At 38.0% G+C, this 22,886-nt stretch overlaps 1 protein-coding gene across 1 annotated transcript; it reads right to left on the bottom strand.

Annotated features, from left to right (window-relative positions):
* Positions 1-333: 333 nt before the first annotated feature.
* Positions 334-1,998, bottom strand: LOC149225433 (uncharacterized). The gene has a single exon (XM_089379932.1). The coding sequence runs from the start codon at positions 1,996-1,998 to the stop codon at positions 334-336; it is 1,665 nt and encodes a 554-aa protein (XP_089236058.1).
* Between the last annotated feature and the right edge of the window lie 20,888 nt (positions 1,999-22,886).

The raw sequence follows: 22,886 nt of genomic DNA on the forward strand, positions 1-22,886 counted from the left end.
TTGTCCTTCCTTAAGGAAAGACCATCTGTTCATGAGAAAAAACTATTGAGAACAGCTCTAGCCTGCTGCATAAAGCTGTCCAGTCGTAATCCATAAGAACCCTTTCAAAAGAAAAGGGCAGCTAATCAATCAAAATTAACGGGTCTCCTCAGGAGAGGAAAACAACCCATATATAAAGGATATTTAAATTCTGAGTTTAACCATTTTGCAGTTTTCATTCCAAAAGTTCATAATAAGAGTCTAGGAAATAAGAATAACAAAGATATATATGCAGTAAAAGCTGTGACTGAAACTGAGTAACTAGGAATGAGGCAGATGATCTGATATAAGGATCTACCCATAGTTTTCTTCTACGATTTTCCAGCTGCCCAGATTCTGCTGCAAACCTTCCTTAGAAAGTTTGTCGGCTGAATCGTTACGATCCCTGTAAATATGACACAAAGAAAAGCTGTTAAAGGAGATTTTTAGCACCTGAATTTCTTCCAGCAAAGGTTTCAGAATTTGATTTTTGCAAGTACTTTGCCCATTAACCCAGTTGATAACATTAAGTGAATCTCCAAAGATCTGAATTGTGAAGATGTTCCTTTGGATGAGCCAACAGAGAAGGAGTTTCAAAGCTGACATCTCTGCATAGTTATTTGATCCTGTCCCTAGTCCAACTGAAGCTTTGAATGACTGATTTGCATTTACATGAATGACTATTCCTGCTCCTGCCCTATTGTTCTGCGAGGCACCATCAAAAAATGCCCAGGGAATGCCCTCTTTTATTTGTTCGGCTTTATCTTGTCTAGGTGTTTTGTTCTCCTCTGGTTCTGGGATACTTGAGTAGATAGAGACGCTTTGGATTGCTGTAACAGAAACCTGAGTTTCCTTATCCTGAAAAATACTCCTATTCCTGGCAATCCATACCCCCCAACAGATGATGAGAGGTAAGTTCCGCATATTTCCTTCAGGATATTGTTGCCACCATTTTGCCCAGACCTCAGGCAGATTTTCACCTACCCATTCTACCTTTTTGTTCATCAGATTTCCTACCTCCCCCCAAACCTTTTTGGTTTCTGAGCAAGTTAAGAACAGATGATTGATGGATTCGACTTCAGATTTGCATAAGGTACATCTCCCTGGACCGTGCATATATCTAGACTGAAGTATGTCCCATGTTGGGATTTTCCTTTGTAAAATGCACCAGAAGAAAAGTATAGCCTTTGCCGGAAATTTGAGTTTCCATAGGTTCTTTGACCACCATTCCAGAGTTCCCCATCCTTTCCTTGACATGATGAATTTATATCCACTTTTTGGGGAATACTCTCCCATGTTTGCATGGGCCCAGATCAACTGATCCTGGTTGTCTTTCAATCTGACATTTGATCTGGAGAGTTCTTGGATATAAACATTCCATTCATTCCACCATCTATGCTCTAGGTCTAGGTCTTCTCCATTTCTCCAAGCTTGTCCCCATATTGTTGAGTGACCAACTTTTTCCACCTGATTTAAGAAGAGTATGCCTTTGGTTTCTAAGTGACTGATTAGCCCAGGGGATAATGCATAATTTTCATTGCAACCAACCCAGGGATCCTTCCCTATCTTCATATTCCTTCCATTCCCAATCTTCCATGCCAATCCTTGTTCAATCACTTTGAATGACTCCACAGTTGCTTTCCATACCACCGAGACATTCTTATTGTTCTTGGTTGGGTTTCTGATCCAGTCTTCTAAAGGAACCGGGTCTATATATTTCCTCTTTACCACTCTTGACCATAAGTTTTCCATCTTGATAAGTCTCCAGCCTGATTTGGCTGCCAACGTGAGACTGAAGTCAGGAAGGTTTTTTATTCCCCATCCTCCCCATTCTTTTGGCCTTGCCACTTTCTCCCAGGCAACCCATGGAAGAACGTAATTCTCCTTTGAGCCAGCCCACAGAAATCTGCTGCAAATTCTCCTTATTTTCTCCAGTATTCCTTTAGGAACCCATGTTAAAGCTGCCCAGTAGACTGGCATGGCCAGTAGCACAGATTTGATTAAAGTCAGTCTCCCAGCTCTAGACAGCCATTTGTAGCTCCAATGTGAGATTCTGGCTTCAATTTTGGCGATCAACCAATTCCAATCTTCTTTCTTATAGGCGTTGGGTTTCACCTAGAATCCTAAATACTTGAAGGGTGATTCCATATTGCTCGTATCATAAGGAAAAAGTGAAAATATTTGTGCTTTTTCTTGTCTATTTAATCCTTCCACTATTAACTGAGATTTCCTGGAGTTTATCTGCATTCCAGTTGCTTTCAAGAAAATATCAAGTATGTTTTTTAATTCCTTTATTTCATTTGAATCTCCATTTGTAAAAACCAATATATCATCTACAAAATGAAGATGAGATATGAACATGTTGACTGCTACTTCTATACCTCTTACCTTGCCTTCCCTTTTGGACTTTTGAATTAGCTGACTTAAGCCTTCTGCAACTAATAGAAAAATCAAAGGAGACAAGGGAGAGCCTTGCCTCAATCCCCTCTGTCCTTTGAAAAATGGAGTGGCTGCACCGTTGATGAGAACTGCATAGCTGACATTTGTGATACACCCCATGATCCAGCTAATGAAATCCGTTTTAAAGCCTAAGTGAGTTAGAAGCAAACGGATATATATCCAATTTATCCTGTCATAGGCTTTTGATAAGTCGATCTTTATTACTGCTCCCTTCTTGTTCTTCTGCTTTACACTGTGCAGTGTCTCCTGCGCCACACCAATAGCTTCATGGATTTGTCAGCCATTCAAGAACCCAAATTGTTCATTTGAAATGTGTCTTGACAGTATTGGTTTAATTCTGATTGCAATCACTTTTGCAATAATCTTGTATATACTGTTGCATAACGAAATTGGTCTGAAGTCTTCAAAAGTTTCAGGAACTTCCTTCTTTGGGATGAGGGCTATAAATGTTGCATTGAAAGGACTATAAACCTCTCCTTTCCTTCTGGACTCTTCTACTACTTCAGTTCTTTTTGCTACTATCAGATCAAAAAAATGGTGAAAGAGTTCTATGGCCCACCCATCCGGCCCAGGGCTTTTTTCTCTTGCCATAGAGTTGATGACACTTTCAACTTCCTCCTTTGTAACTGTACTCATCAAATCCTCCACTTCTTCCTCCTCCACATACCTAGGGAAGCATTGCGCAGTTTTCATAACTTCTGCGATAGTGATCTCACCTTGGTCTGCAAATAAGTTCTGAAAATGGCTTTGCCCGAGCGCTGACAGAGATTCAAAAGTCTTTGCCTCCCTTCCTTCCTCGTTTTTTAGGTTCCAGATCGTGTTTGCGATCTTCCTCCCTTTTGCATGGTTGTGGAAAAATCTCGTATTTTCATCCCCTGCTTTAAGCCAAATCGCTCTGCTCTTAAGCCTCCATTCCTCCTCTTTTGCCAGAAGTATTTGATTTTTGAGTTTCTCAAGGAAGAGGATCCTTTCTTTTGATTCCTGTGACGCATATCCATCCTCCTCTGTACTTTCCAGCTTTTGTAATTCCTCACTAATCCGATTTATTTCCTCATTCTGTTTTGACTTTCTGTCCTTTGCCCATTTTATGGTGGCTTTCTTCAGTCTTTTGAGGTTTTCCATGAACAGGAACCCTTTATCCTCTGTGGAACTTCTGTCAGGATGTCTCCATGTTTCTTTAAACAGTTTATTGAAAGAATCTTCTTGCAACCATGATGCATTAAACTTGAAGGGTGCTGGCGGCTTAGGGGGAGGCTTAGAGAGTTCTAAAAATATTGGAAAGTGATATGAAGGTCCCCCCTCTTCAACCCATTTCCTAAACATGGGGATCCTGGAAGATAATTCTTCGTTTATGAGGAAGCGGTCCAATCTTTTTGCCACTCTTGCTTCTCCTACTCTTCTATTCCTCCAAGTCGGCTTTAGCTTAATAAGATTAACATCTATCATATTGTTGGAGATTAAGAGATTTTGGAAGAAATCTGAAAGCGAATCCTCCCTGGCCGAGGGTCCCCAGGCCTCCGCACTTCCAATTGAGAAGTTTAAATCTCTGCCCAGCACCATGTTTTTACATTTCACTATCGAATTGGACATAAGATCGTTCCAGAAAGGCACCCTCCCCTGACATGGCCCATAAATGTTTAGTATTGTTAAAGGGAAGTCAAATTCAGGGGATTGAAGTTCCATGCCCATCACCTGTTTCATGCCCCATTGGTTACTTATCTTGATTTTCCCCTCCCTATAACCTATAGTCAGTCCTCCAGAATGTCCTGCTAAGTCCATAGCCATAAATTTCCAACCCGGAAGAAGGGCGTTTAGCACCGATTCTACTTCTGCACCTTTCCCCAAAGTCTCCTGAAGTAGAAGGATATCCGATTTTGAATTCATGATCATCTCCCTAAGAGCCAGGTTTTTGGGTTTACTGGCTAAACCCCTACAGTTCCAGGATGTGAGAATCATTTTGAAACATTTTCGGGGGCCTGCACATCTCTAAGTGCCCCAGGAATTGACAATTGTTTGCCATCTGCCACATCATGCTTTGCTTTAACTTGGGCCTTGGAAAGATTGGATTTTCTTCCCCTATTTTTCATTTTCAGGCTTAGAGGAGAGGACAAACCTATGCCACCCATGGTATCTAAAAGCTCAGGTTTATTGTCTTGTGATCTGAGGTTATAGTGGCATATGGGAGGAGCGGCCTTGAGGATAGGTTCATCAGAAGAAGTAACTTCACAATTCAGATCTAAGGAGGGGATGGCGGCCGAAATGATTTCAATACAGGTTTCCACATTGTTTCCATCATACATTTCTTTATTATCATTGATATTAGGAGTGAAGTTTTTTGAAAGAGTTTCAGGAACCAAACAATCTTCTTTTTTTTCTGAATTAAGAAAAGGGGTATTTTTTGGATCTAAGCACATACCCTTTGAGTCCTCGCTATTAATGGGATTTTGAGTTGTTGTCGCTTCCTCGGTGGGCTACATGGTTGATACTTCAATCCCAGGCTCAAGTCCATCTTCTTCCCTTCTGATCAGTGAATCTTGATTTGCTACATTCGGAGACTTCCCGTCCTACGGGATATCCATCTCCATTTCCCCTTCTATCTGATAAACTAAAGTATCTTTCCTCTGAAGAGTCTGATTTTGACATGTTGTCTTCTCCAACTGTGCTGTTGTCCTCTGAAATCTTCTCCGACGCCTTCCCAAAGGGCATTCCTTAGCCAAATGACCATAGGTGTGGCATCTGTGGCACCTAAAGGGCAAGTATTCGTAGTCCAGGATCTGTTTGAAGACATATTCTTTATACCGGAGATTAATTTTCTCTGCTAGCCCTCCACGAGGGTTTAGAATGACTAGGATCCATGCCATAGCTTTATTCTGGGTTTGCAGAAAGGACATATCCGCTTCCAGAAATGTGCCAAGCCTATTCCCTATTGCCTTGAATATCGATTCAACCCAAAGGAATGAAGGCAGATCCGGAGCCCTTACCCATACCGGAAAGACATCCGTTTTCTCATGCATTGCATCAAACAAAGGACTCCATTTTTTTAGAAGAACAAGGATGTTCCCGAAAGCCCAATTCCTTTCTCAACCCAATCTGCCGCTTCCTTGTGCTCAAAACACACCATAAACCAGCCTTTTGCTAGATTCGATCCCTTGAATCCTCTAATAAGATCAGACTGCCAATTTTGTTCCCCCCACGATTTGATGAAATTGGATGTGTATTTTTTCCTCTTGCCGTGCCAACCAAGGTGCAATCCGCCACCTCCAGTGCCTCTTCTATCTACATGTCCATTCCCAAAACCAAGTTCCCTTCTAAATCTTGCGAATTTATTGGCCTTTGCTTTTTCCTTTTCTCCCCTATTTTCCTTGTCCCAACGTCCTCCTCCCTTAATTTCTCGCTTGCCTCGTTCCTTTCTTGTTGTTCTGGACCGAAGCTCAAAGGGGGATTCCTTGGCTCATAAGAGGCTAGATATGATTTGCTTATGGTGGATTTAAATGGCTCTGCTAGAGGTTGATTTGTTACCTGAATCCCCAATTCTGATCCTGTAGGGTTCTTTCGTAGATCTGGAAATCCTCCAGAGTCAAACTCCTTCCGTCCTTCTATCCTATTAGGGCTGCCCTAGCCTTTGGCAATGGATGCTCTTGTGACTGTCGAAACTCTTCCAGAGCCCCCTTCAAAACTTTTCCCTATGGTCGAACCGAAGTTAACGATGTCCTCAAGACCTCCTGAAAGAATGGGACCAATGGAAAAGGGTTTACCTTTGCTTCCTTGGGTAGATTGTAGGAGGCCTGCATGCAGCTCATCTCTGCCCGAATTTCTTGTCTGCTGCAAACCCTTGGTGTCCTAATGAAATGAGACGTTCCTTAGCCTTTTCGGTGAAAGAGGATCGGTGCTAAAACTTTCTGTCGCTCCAAAATACTGTTCAATATTCTGGGCAGTTGGGTCCTTCCCCCAGACCGATAAGATATCCTCCATTGCAGGGTCTAGGTCAACGAGTTCGCTAGGGTTAACCATGGTTACTGAGAAGGGTCACAGATAACTTGTCGTTCGGTTTCTTCGATGAAGGGCCGCTGCCAGCACAATAGCCCTGTCTCCTAGCTCTTCTCAGTAAAACCCTTGTTACTATGCATCTACCTGTTAACCCCCAGCTGTCGAACTCAAAATATTCCCAACCTCCACCTGCCCTTCTTACTCTAACATTGTCCGCCGGTGTACTGATCTTCCCTTCGTCGCGATCCAGAATCAAATTCTGATGGGCCCTAGGCCCTCGGCCCAGCTGGCCTTGGTTCCACCTATGCACCTGCGCCCAAACCCTCTGCCTCCTCCATCACTCTAATTCCCAAAGTACAACCAATATAATATAGTAAATGTAATATATTATTTTATTTATTAATTTTATATTACATATTGAATTGATTTGATTTATAATATAAGAAGAAATAATATATAATATAAAAAGGAATATAATATATATTCTATTACATTTAGACTATTTTTGATAACTTTATATATAATATTATATAATATTAATATGATCATAATGAAATGAATTGAGTTGTATTTAAAATTAAAGAAAAAATTTATTGAAATAGATTTAATTTATATTTATGTGTAGGTGTTTATTTATATATGCATAAATATTAAATTATAATTAATTTGAAATTGTAATATTAAATAAAATGAAATGAATATATAATTTAAAAATAAATATATGGAAATATACAAATATATTATTTATTGAAATGTGTGTAAAGACATAAATATTGTATAGGGATATGCATTGTTTCTTTCAAAGAGATGAAATGACAATAATAATATTTTATTCAAAAAGTGTGAAATGACCTTCAAGACTTTAAAAATACTTAGAACACTACAATGTTTAACGAAGAGTTTTTTTTCCACCATTGAGAATGTGACAAGTACCTTTAACTCTAGCAATGCCACTTTTGTAGGTTGTAACCTTGTATAGAAATTACCTGCATACGAATTCTAAAACACAAAAAATAAACAATGTGAGAGCATAACACATAAAACACATATACAGAGGTTTTCCCCTGGATCCCAAAACCGGGACTACCAGCTTGATTTTTCATTATGTTCTTTTCAATGTTACAATACATATTTATACATGCCGAAGCATCCAATACCATGGACCAAAAACCATCACGTCCAAAACCATGGACAAAAAACCATCGCGTCCAAAACCATTTGCAAAAATCATGCACAAAACTATAGGTAGGTCCGCCCAACCCAATATAGGGTCCAAAAACAAAATTTTTCGGGGCGCTGCCTTGGACCCCATAGAGTGGGGTTACCTGCACCCCTCAAATCCCTTGTGACCCCCTTGCTATGCAATCGGTGCAACGAAGGGAGGGCTCCGCCCCCCCTCTAACCCCCCGGTTAACACAACCCAATAACTTCAACCACGCGGGATGATGTCAACCCCTAAAATGTGATTGGTTCTCATAAAGTGAATTTTGAATGTACGTTTTCCTTAAGAGGCCCATTTTTACTTCAAAATTCCTCTGAAGGGTATCCGATACTCTTTGAGGATGTGTAGGGCATCCAAGACAAGAGTAGGCAAGAGGACTGATATTCTTTGAGGGTTGGGAACCCAAGACAAGAATAGTCCTAGAAGGTCATACTTAGTGAATACCTGGGTGGGTATGTACCTTGAGAGACAATGACTAAGGTGTCTATAAGTCATTGGTCTCGCCAACATTGTGCTCCTATCTTATGAGAGATAGAGTTGTTAGTCAAGGCCTTGCTATGAACAATGTTGGTTACTATGATGCTATAACAGATGGATTGCCAATTCAGATTCTCTTATGTGAATTCTTCAAGATTGAAAAATAGCCAAACATCTTGTAATGATCTATGAATACCTCTGTAGTTAAGAGGGAGTGTTGAAGAAATTGTAACTAGGTTCGGTCTTCATAAATGTACTTTTGATATTTGTATTTATAAAAGAAAAGAAATATTATTTTTGTTATATTTATCAATGAGTTTCTTTCTCATTGAAATAGGTCTAGCACATGTCAAAGTGCTATAGGTAAGTCAAAGAGTCGAAAGAAAATGTTGAAGACCCGTAAGGGCATGTTACACTATGTAAACATTTGTATAAGAGTCAAAATAATACCTCCAGGCAGAGTCACAAGTCCTCCATGCAACGACATCACCAAAAGAAGAAATTCTGAAGAAGAAAAGCCAAGTTGGCCTCAAGTCTCCTAGTCAACCTCGAGTCGGCCTAAAGGAGGGACATACCTTTATATATAGAGGTTGTCCACTCCTCCAACGACAATATATCATACCTTTGAAATTAGCGAGCAAGAGAAGCTGAGTAAAGTGATCTAAATGAGGAATATTAGTTTTGCAATGCTAAGATCCTCATCATAATATGAAAACGTGCTTGAGATTTGTACTCCAAAATAACAAGTAAAAACATGAGTTTTTATGTGTTTTTTCTTATGTTAATTTCATGAAAAATTTAAATATGAACTAATAACACTGAATGGAAGCATGCATCAATCAGTAATACACCAACCATTATTAAAGGAGTTCACCCCTCCTGGGCTACGTCTCCTTGTGATTTGATATTCACCCTATGAGTGACATCTGTTAAAGATTTATTAAACTAAGGTATTACAGACTCATGTGCTAGTGTGTGTGTTCTATGTTATTGAAGCAATGGATCGATCAGATTGCCAATACACAGACAATAAAATGGAAAGACAACAGAGAAATAAAGTAAGCAAACACAAACACAAACAATTTTAATAAGGAGTTCACCATATTCTCCAGGGCTACGTCTCCGGTCTAGCTTTCAGTGATGGCCTTGTTTTATTATACCTTTGGGCAGAGAATTTACAATACAGGGACTTAATGTGAGTTCACCTGAAGTAGGTTTTGCTTGGTAGGGTGGTCTTTGGATTCCCTAGGCCACTAGAGTACACAAACTCTTCTTCTTCCTACCAGCTCTATGACCTTCTGGTCTACAGTGGAAAGAGCCAAATATGATGCTCAGTCCAGATAGATTCCTCTATGGGAATGCTTGAATCTTCAAGCTCTCTGGTGCTCGATGCTGCTGCTAATCATCTCGGCCCTCTGTCTCTTCTACTTTGCTTTACTGTTCTTTGTGTTCAGTCCTCCTCTCAGGGTTCACTATTCCACTTTATCTCCTGACTTCTGTCTCTCCGTGTCTAACTTGACTCGTTCGACTATCTCTATTCATGGCTTTAGCCATTTGATCCCTATGCCTATTCGGTTCCTCTTCCGCCTCTGTCTCTTCCCCTTCTGCAGCTGCACTTGGAGTTCCCTGTTTTGCATCATCATGAACGCTCAAGGAGTGGCCGCTTGTCCTCCTCTGAACGGTGCCAGCATACTTCGTCGATTCATTTCTTCATTTACGTTTTGGATGCGCTCTTCCTCCACCATGGCGGTCAAACGGATTTCAAATTCCTTTAAAACGCGACGTAATTCCATGTCGATTCCGCTTCTTCCCATCGGGCGCGATCTCAACCGTCCGATCTGGGCCCTCCAGATCCAACGCCATACGCATGTTTCGCGCGGTTGACTTGCTCGACCGATAGAGCATGATCAACGACGGTTTTCTCTCACCTCCGCCTGCCATGCGTTGGTCGTTGTGTGGAATCGCTCCACTTTCGTCCAAAACCTCTTACCGTTTAAGGGTGCCCCGATCAAAACTGCCGGTTTCCAGAGCGCGGGTCCCGCCTTGTACTTTTAGTGCTTTTTCCCTTTTCCACCCATGGTCCTCCGGTTCCCCCAAGTGACCGAGTGCTCGGGCTTTTCCATTTTGGCCCTGTTCGCCTAGCGATGTGCGATTAGCGCAGCAAAATCCACCTCTGTTTCCTGATACGAGGGTCCGAGGGTCTAATTCGGCCTCCCGCAGTCTCCATGGGCCTCGGTCAACGCACTTTGACTGAGGTACTCATCATTCCACGTTGGATGCCATTGCCATTGGTTGAGGGTGTTTTTGATCGCTGTTTTGGAATTATTTAGAGATTTGTTCGCCCTAATACAATCATGGTTCTTTGACAGTCTTCTATGGATCCAATTTGGATCACGACCTTCCCAGTGAAAAAGCTTTTAGACCACCAAAAGTTGGTTTTTAAGCATCGACTAAGTGAGGGTATTGTTTCTTCACTTGTCCAATCTCAATCCACTTTGCACTGCTTGGCTTCGAACCTTTGAGCCCAATCCTGAGGTACTCAGCATCTCCCTTGTGCGTCATTCTCACCTTCCTGTCCAGCACTGTGTCTTCCTGCAACTCATTAAGGTATTCAGGTAGCAAGTCATCAATAGAAGGCAATTGAATTTGCTCTTCAGGGTCCTCAACCATTGAAGGTTCAAACAATCTCAAGCAATCTACATTTACAACCAAGTAGATGTGCATGTAAGCTGGTAAATCAAGGCGAAAATAATTTTCACCAATCTTCTCAAGTATCCTAAAAGGTCCATACCTGATAGGCTTTAGATTTTTACCTTCACCTTGCATCCTGTACTTGCTGATATATAGACAGACTTGGTCTCCAACTTGAAAACTATGCTCCATCTGATGCTTATCATGCCTAGCCTTGTACTTGGCTTGGCTCCTTTCCAGCTGTTCCTGTACTGCCTGGTGGATCTCCTGGATCTGTTCAATGAACCTAGTTGCCTTGTCCACATCACTGTGTCCTTCAACCATGGTGTCATTACCAAAGACAAAATCCAAAGGAGACCTTGGTGTGAAACCAAAACAGGTCTCAAAAGGAGATCTTTGTGTAGAAGAGTGTTTGGTTCTGTTGTAAGCATGTTGCACATAACCTCTCAGTAACTGGATCACTGTCCTGTTTACTACTTCTGTTTGGCCGTCTGTTTGTGGATGAAAAGCTGTGATTTTCTTTAACTTGGTGTCCATCAGTTCCCACAGACTAGACCAAAACTTCCCCACAAATCGGGTGTCTCGATCAGATACAATGGAAGTGGGTAATCCAAAATGAACCCATACATGTTCAAAGAACAATTTTGCAGTCTGTTCAGCTATAATTTGTTTACTACAAGGTATCAAAATACACATTTCGTTGAACCTATCCACAATAACATATAGATAATCATGACCTTTCCTAGATTTAGGCAGTCCTCCAACAAAATCCATGGAAACACTTTCCCAAGGGTGAGAAGGAACTGGCAATGGAGTGTACAAGCCTAGTTTTCTGTTGTTGGGCTTGCTTTTAGCACACATGGCACACCCTCTTACATACCTAGAAATTGTCTCATTCATTTTCGGCCAATAACATAATCTTTGCAGCTGTGCAACTGTTTTACTTACCCTAAAGTGACCTGATATCAAAGAAGTGTGTGCTTCCCTAATTATCTTTATCCTCTTGGTTTGTGGAATGCAGAGTTTCCCACAATGGTATAAGAGTCGGTCCTTTATATGATAGTCCAATTCTTCTACTCTTTTTCCTTGACTCAAAGTTGCATATGCATCTTTAAAGTCCATATCCTGAGTATATTGTTCTATGTAGATTTCATGTAGCACTGAATTATGCTTCAGTATGGTAGATGCATTTATAATGGGTCTAGATAACATGTCTGCAACCTTGTTATGTATGCCCTTTTTATATCTGATGACTAAATGAAACTGTTGTAGAAAACCCATCCATCTGTAATGTTTTGATTGCTGCAACTTAGTTTGGGAGTGTAGACATTGAAGTGGTTGATGATCAATATGTACTATTGTCTCTTTTCCCATTAAGTAATGTTTCCACTTTTTCACACTCTGAACTAGTGCATACAATTCTTTATCATATGTAGGATAGTTAACTATTGCAGGATTAAAAGTCTCAGAATGATAACATATGGGTTTACCGTGCTGTGTCAACACTTCTCCCATGGCATAGTCACTGGCATCAGTTTGGATCTCAAATGGTCTTTGTAGATCTGGCAGTGCTAGTACAGGTGCTGTGCTAATTTTCTCTTTCAGGGTGTCGAAGGCTTTCTGATGTTTGCCTCTCCAATGAAACACCTTATTCAATCCTGTTAAAGCATGTAAGGGAGCTGCAATCAAGGATAAGTTAGAAATGATCTTCCTCCAATATTGTGCTGCTCCTAAGAAACTTCTCACTTTTGTAGCAGACCTGGGTTTAGGCCAGTTCACAATGACTGCCACTTTAGAGGGATCTATTTTCAATTCACCTCCCCCTACTATATGACCCAAGTAGTTTAGAGATGTTTTGCCAAATTCACATTTTGAGGGTTTAACATAAAGTTTTTCTCTTTTCAAAACATCTAATGTTTTCTTAACATGCTTTAAATGTTCTTCCCACGTTTTACTAAAAATCAGAATTTCATCCAGATACACAATAACAAAATCATCAAGAAAAGGTCTGAGTACATCATTCATTAATCTCATGAAAGTAGCAGGAGCATTGGTCAAGCCAAAAGGCATAACCAACCATTCATACAACATCAATGAGGGCCTTAAAAACGCATCTGAGACTAAACTAAAAAAGAAAGTGGTAAATCTGTCTTCCCAAGAATTAGATCCTGAAATCATTAGTGTCCTCAGTAAAGGTTTGGGATTTGCAGTTGCTCCAAAAAGACTTCCTATTGAAAATTTGATTTGTAGCATAGAGGATGGGATTAATAATCTTCCTCTGGAAGATAAAGAAACATTAAGACAAGAATTTTCCCTCATTATAAGAAAGGTAAAAACTCCCAAAAGTAATTTGAGTAAAGAAGAACAAAGAGCCTTGAAATCCCTGCGGAACAATGATAAAATTGTGGTTCTTAAGGCAGATAAGGGAGGGGCAGCGGTGATCTTGGATAAAGAAGACTATGTATGCAAAATGAATGAACACCTCAGATGTGGGAGTTATAAGAAGCTGAACAATAATCCCATTCCCAAGATTATGAAGGAAGTAAAAAAGACAATTTCAGATTCCAACCTTGAAGATAAATTAAAGAAGAAATTGACCCCTTCCTGTGAAACTATCCCAAGAATCTATGGGTTACCCAAGATCCATAAAGAAGGGGTTCCTCTTAGACCAATAGTTAATACCATTGGATCCCCAACCTATGAGCTCGCTAAGTATGTTGCGAAAATCCTTAAGCCCCTTGTCGGAAACACTGATTCTTTCATCAAAGACTCCCATGATTTTGTGAATCTTATTAAAAATGAGAAGATAGAACGTGATGACATTCTTGTTAGCTTTGATGTGGTGTACTTATTCACCAAGATTCCTCTTGATGAATCCATTCAGGTTATAAGAGATATCACTGATCCAGGAACTGCAAAGTTGGCCGAAATCTGCTTGCGATCAACTGTCTTCACCTTCCAAGGAATATATTATGAACAAACATCAGGTGTAGCAATGGGATCACCTCTTTCGCCAATTGTGGCCAACTTATACATGGAATACTTTGAAAAGAAAGCCCTGGAATCTTACCCTTTGAAGCTAGCTTGGTGGAAGCGATTTGTCGATGGTACCAATATAAAATGGACACATGGTAAAATAGAGCTTGACAAGTTCTTTATTCACCTGAATTCTATCTCTCTAGAAATAAAATTTACCATGGAACTTGAAGAAAACATGAGCATTCCATTTTTGGATGTGCTCATCATCACGAAAAAGGATGTCTCTTTAGGGCATAAGGTTTTCAGGAAGTCAACCCACACAGAAAGCTACCTCCACGCTGATTCCCACCGTCACCCAGCCCAGAAATTTGGTGTTTTAAACACTCTTGCTATCAGGGCCCTTCGAATTTCTGACGTGGAGCATCTGAATGAAGAAAAGAAATATTTGGTTTCAACCTTTAAGAGTATAGGCTACAAAGAAAAAGAGATTAAAATAGCCATAGAGAAAGCTGAAAAAAGGATGTCATCTCATAAACCTAAGGCTCAAGACCAGCCTCAGTGTGGAAGGGTATTCCTTCCTTATATTCATGGAGTAACAGATAAGATTGCTAAAATCCTAAGGAAGAAAAACATAAACATGCAATTCTCAGCACCTGGAACTATTAGGCAAGGTATGAGGTCAGTCAAAGATAATATTGATAGACATCAGCTTAAGGGAGTCTATAAAATAGATTGCTCATGTGGAAAAAGCTACATTGGTGAAACTGGTTGCTCCCTACAGACTAGACTTAAGGAACATGGAGCTGATATCAAGAATGAAAGGTCTCGTACCTCGGCCTTGGCAGAACACTCCTCAAAAACAAAACACCATGTCTGTTTGGAAAGCGCCTCAATTGTCGCAAGGGAAGAACAACATCATAGACGAAAGATTAGAGAAGCTCTTGAAATTATGAAGCATCCGGATAATCTCAACAGAGATAATGGTATGGACATTAGTGGAAGCTGGCTTCCCCTAATAAGAGAAATTAAGGTCAACAATTCATCTTAGGCTTAACATTTAGTGGTAGATTTCCCTCTCCCTTTCTCTTTTTTAGTAGTTAGTAACATTGCTTTAATAATTTAATTAGGATAATAATAATAATAACTAGTACTTAATTACATTATTTCATTAATAATTATGATATATCTATTTCCTCATCATTAACTATTATTATAAAAACATTATTATGATGTATTAATCATAAGCTATTAATTAGGTATTCTATTCATAAAAATAAAATATATTAATTAATTTAACTATTTATTAATGATTAAAAATTAAACACTTGACAGGAATTATCAATAATTATTATGATTACTATTTTAATTATTAATATTGATTATTAGGTATTAACATGAATTATCACCTATTAATTATTAACTTTGATATTATTAGTACTTAGTTATTAATTATCAACTATTAATTATTAATATTGATTTCTAATATTATTAATATTAATTAATTCTATCATAATAATTATTAATTTAAGTTATTTTAATATACAATTCACTAATATTACTATTCATCATATACCAATATATATTATTAATTAATATATAGATTTGACATATTTTTATAATTAATAATATTATATTATACTAACATATATTAAATTCAAATACTTTTATTTATTATTAATTTAATAATCACTAAATATTTAGAATAAAGATTATTATATTACATTATATTAAAAATAAAAATAAAAATAAGTTATTAAACTTAATTAGAATAATAATTAACATAATAATAATAAAATAATAATAATAATTTACATCAAATTAAAATCAATTATTTACTCATCATTATTTAATAAAATAATAATAATATTATTGAAACAAGGCCGACATTCGTCTCAACCCAAAACCTAATCTCCTCATTACTATTTAATCCCTCAATTGATCTCTTCTTCTATCAAGCATTCATGAAGTCCTGATGATGGATCCCAGTTGGGATTTGAAATGTTGACGAAAAATGGTTTTTATTGTGGATTCTCCGGTAACTAAGTCAGAAGATTTAAACCATAGATGTCTTAAATCCAAAATGTATTTAATAATTTTTAAAAAACATATTTATAATTAAATATGTAATTAACATATTTAATAATTAAAAAATTTATTAAACAATTTAAATTTTGTTTTTATTATTAAAAAAAAAAATTGGGCCCACGGTTGCCCCAAATTAAACATTTTTTTTAATTATAAATATGTTTTTTAAAATTGTTTTTATTAAATATTTATTAATAATTAAAAAAAAATTATTAAACTATTTTATTATTATTATTATTATTTTTTAAAATTTTATTAAATTTTTTTTTTTTGGGCCACGGCCGTGCCACCACCGGCGGTGGGCGGGCCGTTGGGCGATTCCAGGAATCACCCAATGGCCCGCCCGCCGCCCGGTGGTGGCGCGGCAGTGGGCGGAGGGGCTGTGGGAATTGCCGAACGAACCGCCCACCGTCTGGTGGTGGTGCAGTCCTCAGCCCACGGCCGTGCCGCGACCGGGCGGCGAGCGGGCCGTTGGGCGATTCCCGAAATCACCGAACGGCCCGCCCGCCGCCTGGTGGTGGTGCGGCCATGAGACAAATTTATTTATTTATTTTATAAAAATAAAATTTAAAAAAGAGAAAATTAAAATTATTTATATATATATATATATATATATTAGCCCCGCCCGCCGCCTGGTGGTGGTGTGGACGTTAGCCATCATCATCATCATATATATATTTTAATAAATATTTAATAAAAACCATTTTTAAAAACGTATTTATAATTAAAAATTATATAGAGCCACCAAAAATATATATATATATATATATTTTAATTAAAAACAAAACATTAACTTTTATTTATTTATTTTTAATAAGTTTTTTTAACTTTTAAATTAAAAAATTAAATTTGTTTAAAAAAAATTAAAATACTTTTTATGATTTGTATTTTTAAATGAAAAAAAAATTGTTTAAAAAAAAAATTATATATATATCTTTTTAATTAAAAAAAGATGGTTTAAAAAACAATGTAATTTTTTTTTTCCAAATATAAAATGTAGGTTTAATTTAATTAATTAATTAATTTATTATTATTATTATTTTAATATAAAATGTAGGTTTTATAATTTGTATTTTTAAATTAAAAATAATAATTATAATAATAATAAAATTGTTTAAAAAAATTATAATTATTTTTTTAATAAAAAAAAATGATTGTTTAAAAATAAAAATAAAATTTATTTATTTATTTATAATAAAATATGTATGTTTAATAAAAAATAATTACATTTTTTTTTTTTTTTAATAAAAAATACGCATTTTTTTGTTTTGTTATTTGTTTGTTTGTTTTTTTTTTTTTTTTTTTTAATTTAAATTTTTTTTGTTTTTTTTAATATTAATTTTACCAATTTTTTAATTTTTTCCTTTAATTATTTATTTTTTTTTTAAACTAGTTTGTTTGTTTGTTTGGCTTTTTTTTTTTTTTTCCAGTTTTTGCTAATGTTTTTTTTTTTTCCAAATTCTTTTATGTTTTGTGAGATAATTTTTTTTTAACATTTTTTTTTTTAAATTAATTTTACTAGTTTTTTTTTTTATTTTTTTCGTTATTTTATTTTATTTTATTATTATTATTTTTTTTTCCAATTTTTTTACTTACTTAATATATATATATATATATAATTTTGTTTTTTTTTTCCTAATTCTTTTATGGTTTATGAGATAATTTTTTTTTTACATTTTTTTTTTTTATTTTTGTCTTTTTTTAATATATATTTTTATATTTGTTTTTTAGAGACAATTATTTCATGTGGATTGAAAAATTAATTAAGGATGTATAAATATGTAAAATATCGAAAATTTTAAATATCGACCTTCTAATTTAAAAATGCAAAACAATAAAAACGTCACTAAAAAAAAATTAAAATTAAAATAAAAAACAAGAAAATATGAAGAAAACGACCACTTAAAAAATTATCAAATTTACAAAATAATTATTTACATTTTATACATTAGAAAATTTAAAGCAAAAAAAAGAGGGTTTTTAAAAAAAGGGTGTGATGTAGAATACTCACTTTTTTTTTAAATGAGCATGAAAATCACTACCATTCTAAAACGTAATGTACATAAAAAAAATTGAAGTGCCAAAAACTATTTTCTAAAAATAACATGTGTGTTCTGCATCACCCCTTTTCAAAATCAGGTCACATTTTTGCTATCTCTACGAAACAGGTAACAGTATCAGTTCCCGTTTCAAAGTTTATGTAGATTCACGCTGTTCTCCAGGGCTACGTCTCCAGTCCAGCTTTCAGTGGTGGTCTTATTTTATTGTGCCTTTGGGGAGAGAATTTACAATACAAGGACTCTGACAATGTGAGTTCACTTGAAGTAGGTTTTGCTTGGCAGGGTGTTCTTTGTATTCCACAAGCCACTGGAGTACACAGACTCTTCTTCTTCCTACCAGCTATGTGACCTTCTGGTCTACAGTGGAAAGAGCCAAATATGATGCTCAGTCTGGACAAATTCCTCTATGGGAAGGCTTGAATCTTCAAGCTCTCTGCTCGATGTTGCTGCTAATTAGCTCGGCCCTCTGTCTCTTCTGCGTTGCTTTATTGTTCTCTGTGTTCAGTCCTCCTCTTAGGGTTCACTGTTCCACTTCGTCTCCCGACTTCTGTCTCTCTACGTCTAATTTGACTCGTTCGACTGTCTCTGTTTATGGCTTTAGCCATTCGATCCCTATGCCTGTTCAATTCCTCTTTCGCCTCTGTCTCTTCCCCTTCTGCAGCTGCACTTAGAGTTCCCTTTTTGGCATCATCATGAACGCTCAAGGAGTGGCCACTTGTCCTCCTCTGAACGACGCCAACATACTTCATCGATTCATTTCTTCAGTTACGTCATGGATGCATTCTTCCTCCACCGTGGCGGTTAAACGAATTTCAAATCCCTTTAAAATGCAGCTTAATTCCCTGTCGATTCCGCTTCTTCCCATCGGGCGTGATCTCAGTCGTCCGATCTGGGCCCTCCAGATCCGACGCCATACACACGTTTCACGCGGTTGACTTGCTCGATCGATATCACGCGATCAACGATGGTTTTCTCTCACCTCCGCCTCCTACGCATCGATCGTTGTGTGGAATCGCTCCGCTTTCGTCCAAAACCTCTTACCGTTTAAGGGTGCCCCAATCAAAATCGTCGGTTTCTAGAGCACGGGTCCCGCCTTGTACGTTTAGTGCTTTTTCCCTTTTTCGCCCTCAGTCCTCCAGTTCCCTCATGCGACTGAGTGCTCGGGCTTTTCCATTTTGGCCTTGTTTGCCTAGCGATGGCGCTAATCGTGCATCAAAATCCACCTACGTTTCCCAATCCGTGGCTCCTAGGGGCTAATTCGGCCTCCCGCGCAGTCTCCATGGGCCTCGGTCAGTGTGCTTTGACTGAGGTCCTCGTCGTTCCACGTTGGATGCCATTGCCACTGGTTGAGGGTGTTTTTGATCGTTGTTTTGGAATTCTTTAGAGATTTGTTCAACCTGATACAGTCATGGTTCTTTGACAGTCTTCTATGGATCCAATTTGGATCACCTTGGATCAACTCTAATGGCATGATCCATTCTCATTATGGTCAATGTTTAGAAAAATAAGAGTACATAAAGTGCTGAGCAATGAAATGGTTAGTTTCTCCTTCAAAGTAACAAACTTTTGCAAGAGTTATCACTCCATATACATGTTAACCTATAGTGAAACATGTAAACTTTCAGCAAACAAAGGCATCTTGCACCAAGACCCCATACTCCAACTTCAAAGATCATCAACAATACCACAATGCACTTGAACTACATAAACAAGTCTCTTCTCCAAAACACATAGAGAAAAGAGGAATAAAAGCTACAACACTGATGTAATAGTTGTTGCAGAAAGCACATGGAGGTTGGAAAACTCCTGCAATGTCATCTCCATCTTCAAACGCCTTCATAAACTGATTCAACACTTTGGTTGACCAAGGCACCCATAGACTGCAACCTACAAAAATCCTATCTAGAAGTGCTCCTTTGATCCTGAGACCTGCTCCAATGAGTCGAGAATGTCCAAAAATGTCTACCCAGCCTCTTTCTACACCCAATTTGGTCGAAAACTGGAGAAGTTATGACCTCTCCTAGTTTCTCCATTATTCGCTCTACAATTTGCCCAAAATCGGCACCATTCTACAATTTTGACCCATTTTTTGCTAACGGTCCACCGAATCAGCTGAAATTTGGGCGGATTTGTCGAACGGTTAATTTATCCATCGAGGCCTAATAACCAAAAGAATGGTCATATGGGGGGGCCATGCGCCCAGGGGCTAGCCCTCGACATTGGCCCCCTCCCTCCGACAGTCACATTAACTATTGGTGGAGGCGTTCACATGGCAGAGACCCCTGCGGTTAGGGCTGGCGGTTAGGTGCTGACGGTTAGCGGTGGAAGTCAAGGCTGGGGTCACATAGACTGTGCGGAGGCGTTCACATGGGGGGCGGTTAAGTCTGCCCAACCCCATAAACATTGTGGCATAACCATTTAACAATATGCGCAATCGTAATAGGTTAAGAACCACATTTATGGTGCATTGGCATTGGCATTTGTTGTGTGTTGGGAGGTCGGCAGTTCGACCCCTACTGCCTCTACCCGGTTGATAACAAATTTTTGGCGCCCTCCTAGGCTACCACATGGAAGCCTCTGGCTGGGCCATGTGTCATCCTGTGGTTGCCCATCATTCCCACCAATAGAAAATCGCGGATTTCAACCAGTACCAAGGTTCCACTTGGCATATCCCAATTCGCTGAGGGAACTTTGACCAAGTCAACTGCCACATACCCTAGCCAAGTAGTGCCAAGTCAATAGTACAGGCTGCTGACTGGGCTGTCCATTTTTTCAAAATTCTCTTGTTTGACAAAGTGGACAAAACTCATTTATGGAGAAATACAGAGTCACGCGAAACGAGTTGTGCCGAATTCAGGATGACGAGCACTACACGGTTGTTCAGGTTCCACACCATTCTGACGATTTTGATTTTTGAGCATAATTTTGAGCACTTGATCATTCCTCCCCATTGGAAGCCTTTTGGACCCCAAAATATCACTTTCAATTGTCAGCAGGTGAGGATACAATTCTCTCACCTTTTCAATCTCTATCGATTTGGACTTTGAAGGATTTGTTTCCTTGATACCCACTCGAAGATAGTCAACACTTCCTCTTTTTGATGTCCTTGTTCTTCTGTCAAGTATAGTGTCTTGCTGAAGCACATCAAGGAATTCTGGAGAAAAGTCTTCAATAGATGGAATTTGAATATTCTTTCATTGATATTCAATCAAAGGAGGCTCATACAACCTTGAGTTCTCAACATTAAAAACAACATAAATTTTCATATATGAAAGCAAATCCAGCTTGAAGGCATTGTTACCAATCTTTTCCAAAATTCTGAATGGACCATATCTAATTGGTTTTAGCTTTTTACCTTCTCCTTGGAGCCTCTTTTTGCTAATGTGAAGCCAAACTTCATCACCGACTTGGAACTTGTAATCTACACGATGCTTGTCGTGCCTTGCTTTGTACTTGCCTTGGCTCTTTTCAAGCTGAACTTGAAATATAACCCGACCAAAGAATCCAAGTTCAATGTTCTTCTTGGCTTGTCCATGTCGCTATGGCCATCCACAACAACATCCTTCCCAAGAATAATTCCCATGGCAATCTTCTGTAAAATCCTTATCAAGGATAAGATCCCAAAAGGACTTTGACAAATGAACCAAACAAGTTTCACATAGTGAAAACTTGTATAACTGGATGCTTAACACATTTGTAATATACTGAATGTGCTGCAACTACTCATACAATAGTTTTAAAATGATTTCTTAAACTACAAATAGAAATGCATTTTACAATATGGAATAAACTTGACTCCCAAATTTTTCATTCAAATTGACTATCAAAAAGCCAAACTAGCATAACAATGCCAAATAAAACTCTCTTGCATATAAGTTATTTATTTATGAACATCACTTTTACAAATTTCCCAACTATGGGGATATGCAACTAGTGCAAAACAAAGATTTACAAAGTTCAGCTCGACAAATAGTCTACCCATTTCTTACCCAACCAGGTAAATGAACCCTCTATTTGAACTTTTCCTCCTTCTAGAGCTACTTCAGGTATGGTCGCATCTTGCGTTACTTTTTCTTTTGTCGCTTCCTCTTCTGGTGCTTGCATAATTTGCTTGCCCTTGCGAGGATGAAGTTGTTGAAACAATTTCCAACACTTCTCGACCCAATGCCCACTAATATTGCAGTGAGTGCAAAATTTATTTTGAGCTTCTCTTGGCTCACATGTCTTTAACCTTGGATGATATTTTCTCTTTTCGGTCTCAATTCCATTAGAAAAACATCTTCTTGATGATTCCTTTCCTTTTATAGCACTTTGTGGTTAGATCAAAGGTAAAAGGTGCATGGAAACACATTCCCCAACACGTTATTCCAATCAACATGTTGTTTTCCATTATGAAAAGCATTTGAATTAACAGGACGATTATACCTCTTTTTGTTGTCCTTTGGCTTACACTTCTTGCGTGAGGAACTTGCATGGCAAGAAGAACTTAGCTTCGTTTCTTCTTCAATTTTTTCATCTCTCTTTGGAGATGTTTTGCACTTCAAGTCCTCCCTATACTTGAGGAACCAAGTGGGTACCAATTCTGGATGTAAATCCCAACATCTTGCCATCTCATGTCCTCTCTTATGGCAAAAGGAACATGATACCCATGAGTCGTCGCTAGAAGATCATTCTTCTTTTGCAACATAGCCTAAGTCTTCATATTTAGGCCTCTCCTTTGCCTCAATTGGATTTTTAATGCCTTGGTGGTTCACTCCAAGGCCTCCTCCCTTGTAATGCATCTTGGTCAAGAGCTTGGATCCAATGCCTTTACTATATTTTTCAAAGGCTGCAAATGAATTTACATCAACATTTTCATTTAAAGAAGAAGCATTTAAATGCCTAGCATTCGCCTCATCTTTTGACTG

The sequence above is a fragment of the Pinus tabuliformis genome, chromosome J (genome assembly GCF_031772625.1).
Source record: "Pinus tabuliformis cultivar Carrire ecotype Pingquan chromosome J, CPIR1, whole genome shotgun sequence".
NCBI lineage: Eukaryota > Viridiplantae > Streptophyta > Pinopsida > Pinales > Pinaceae > Pinus > Pinus tabuliformis.

What these genes read in the sequence shown, in the direction of transcription:
- LOC149225433 (XM_089379932.1), bottom strand. Translation starts at nt 1,998, where the DNA reads ATGCCAGTCTACTGGGCAGCTTTAACATGGGTTCCTAAAGGAATACTG.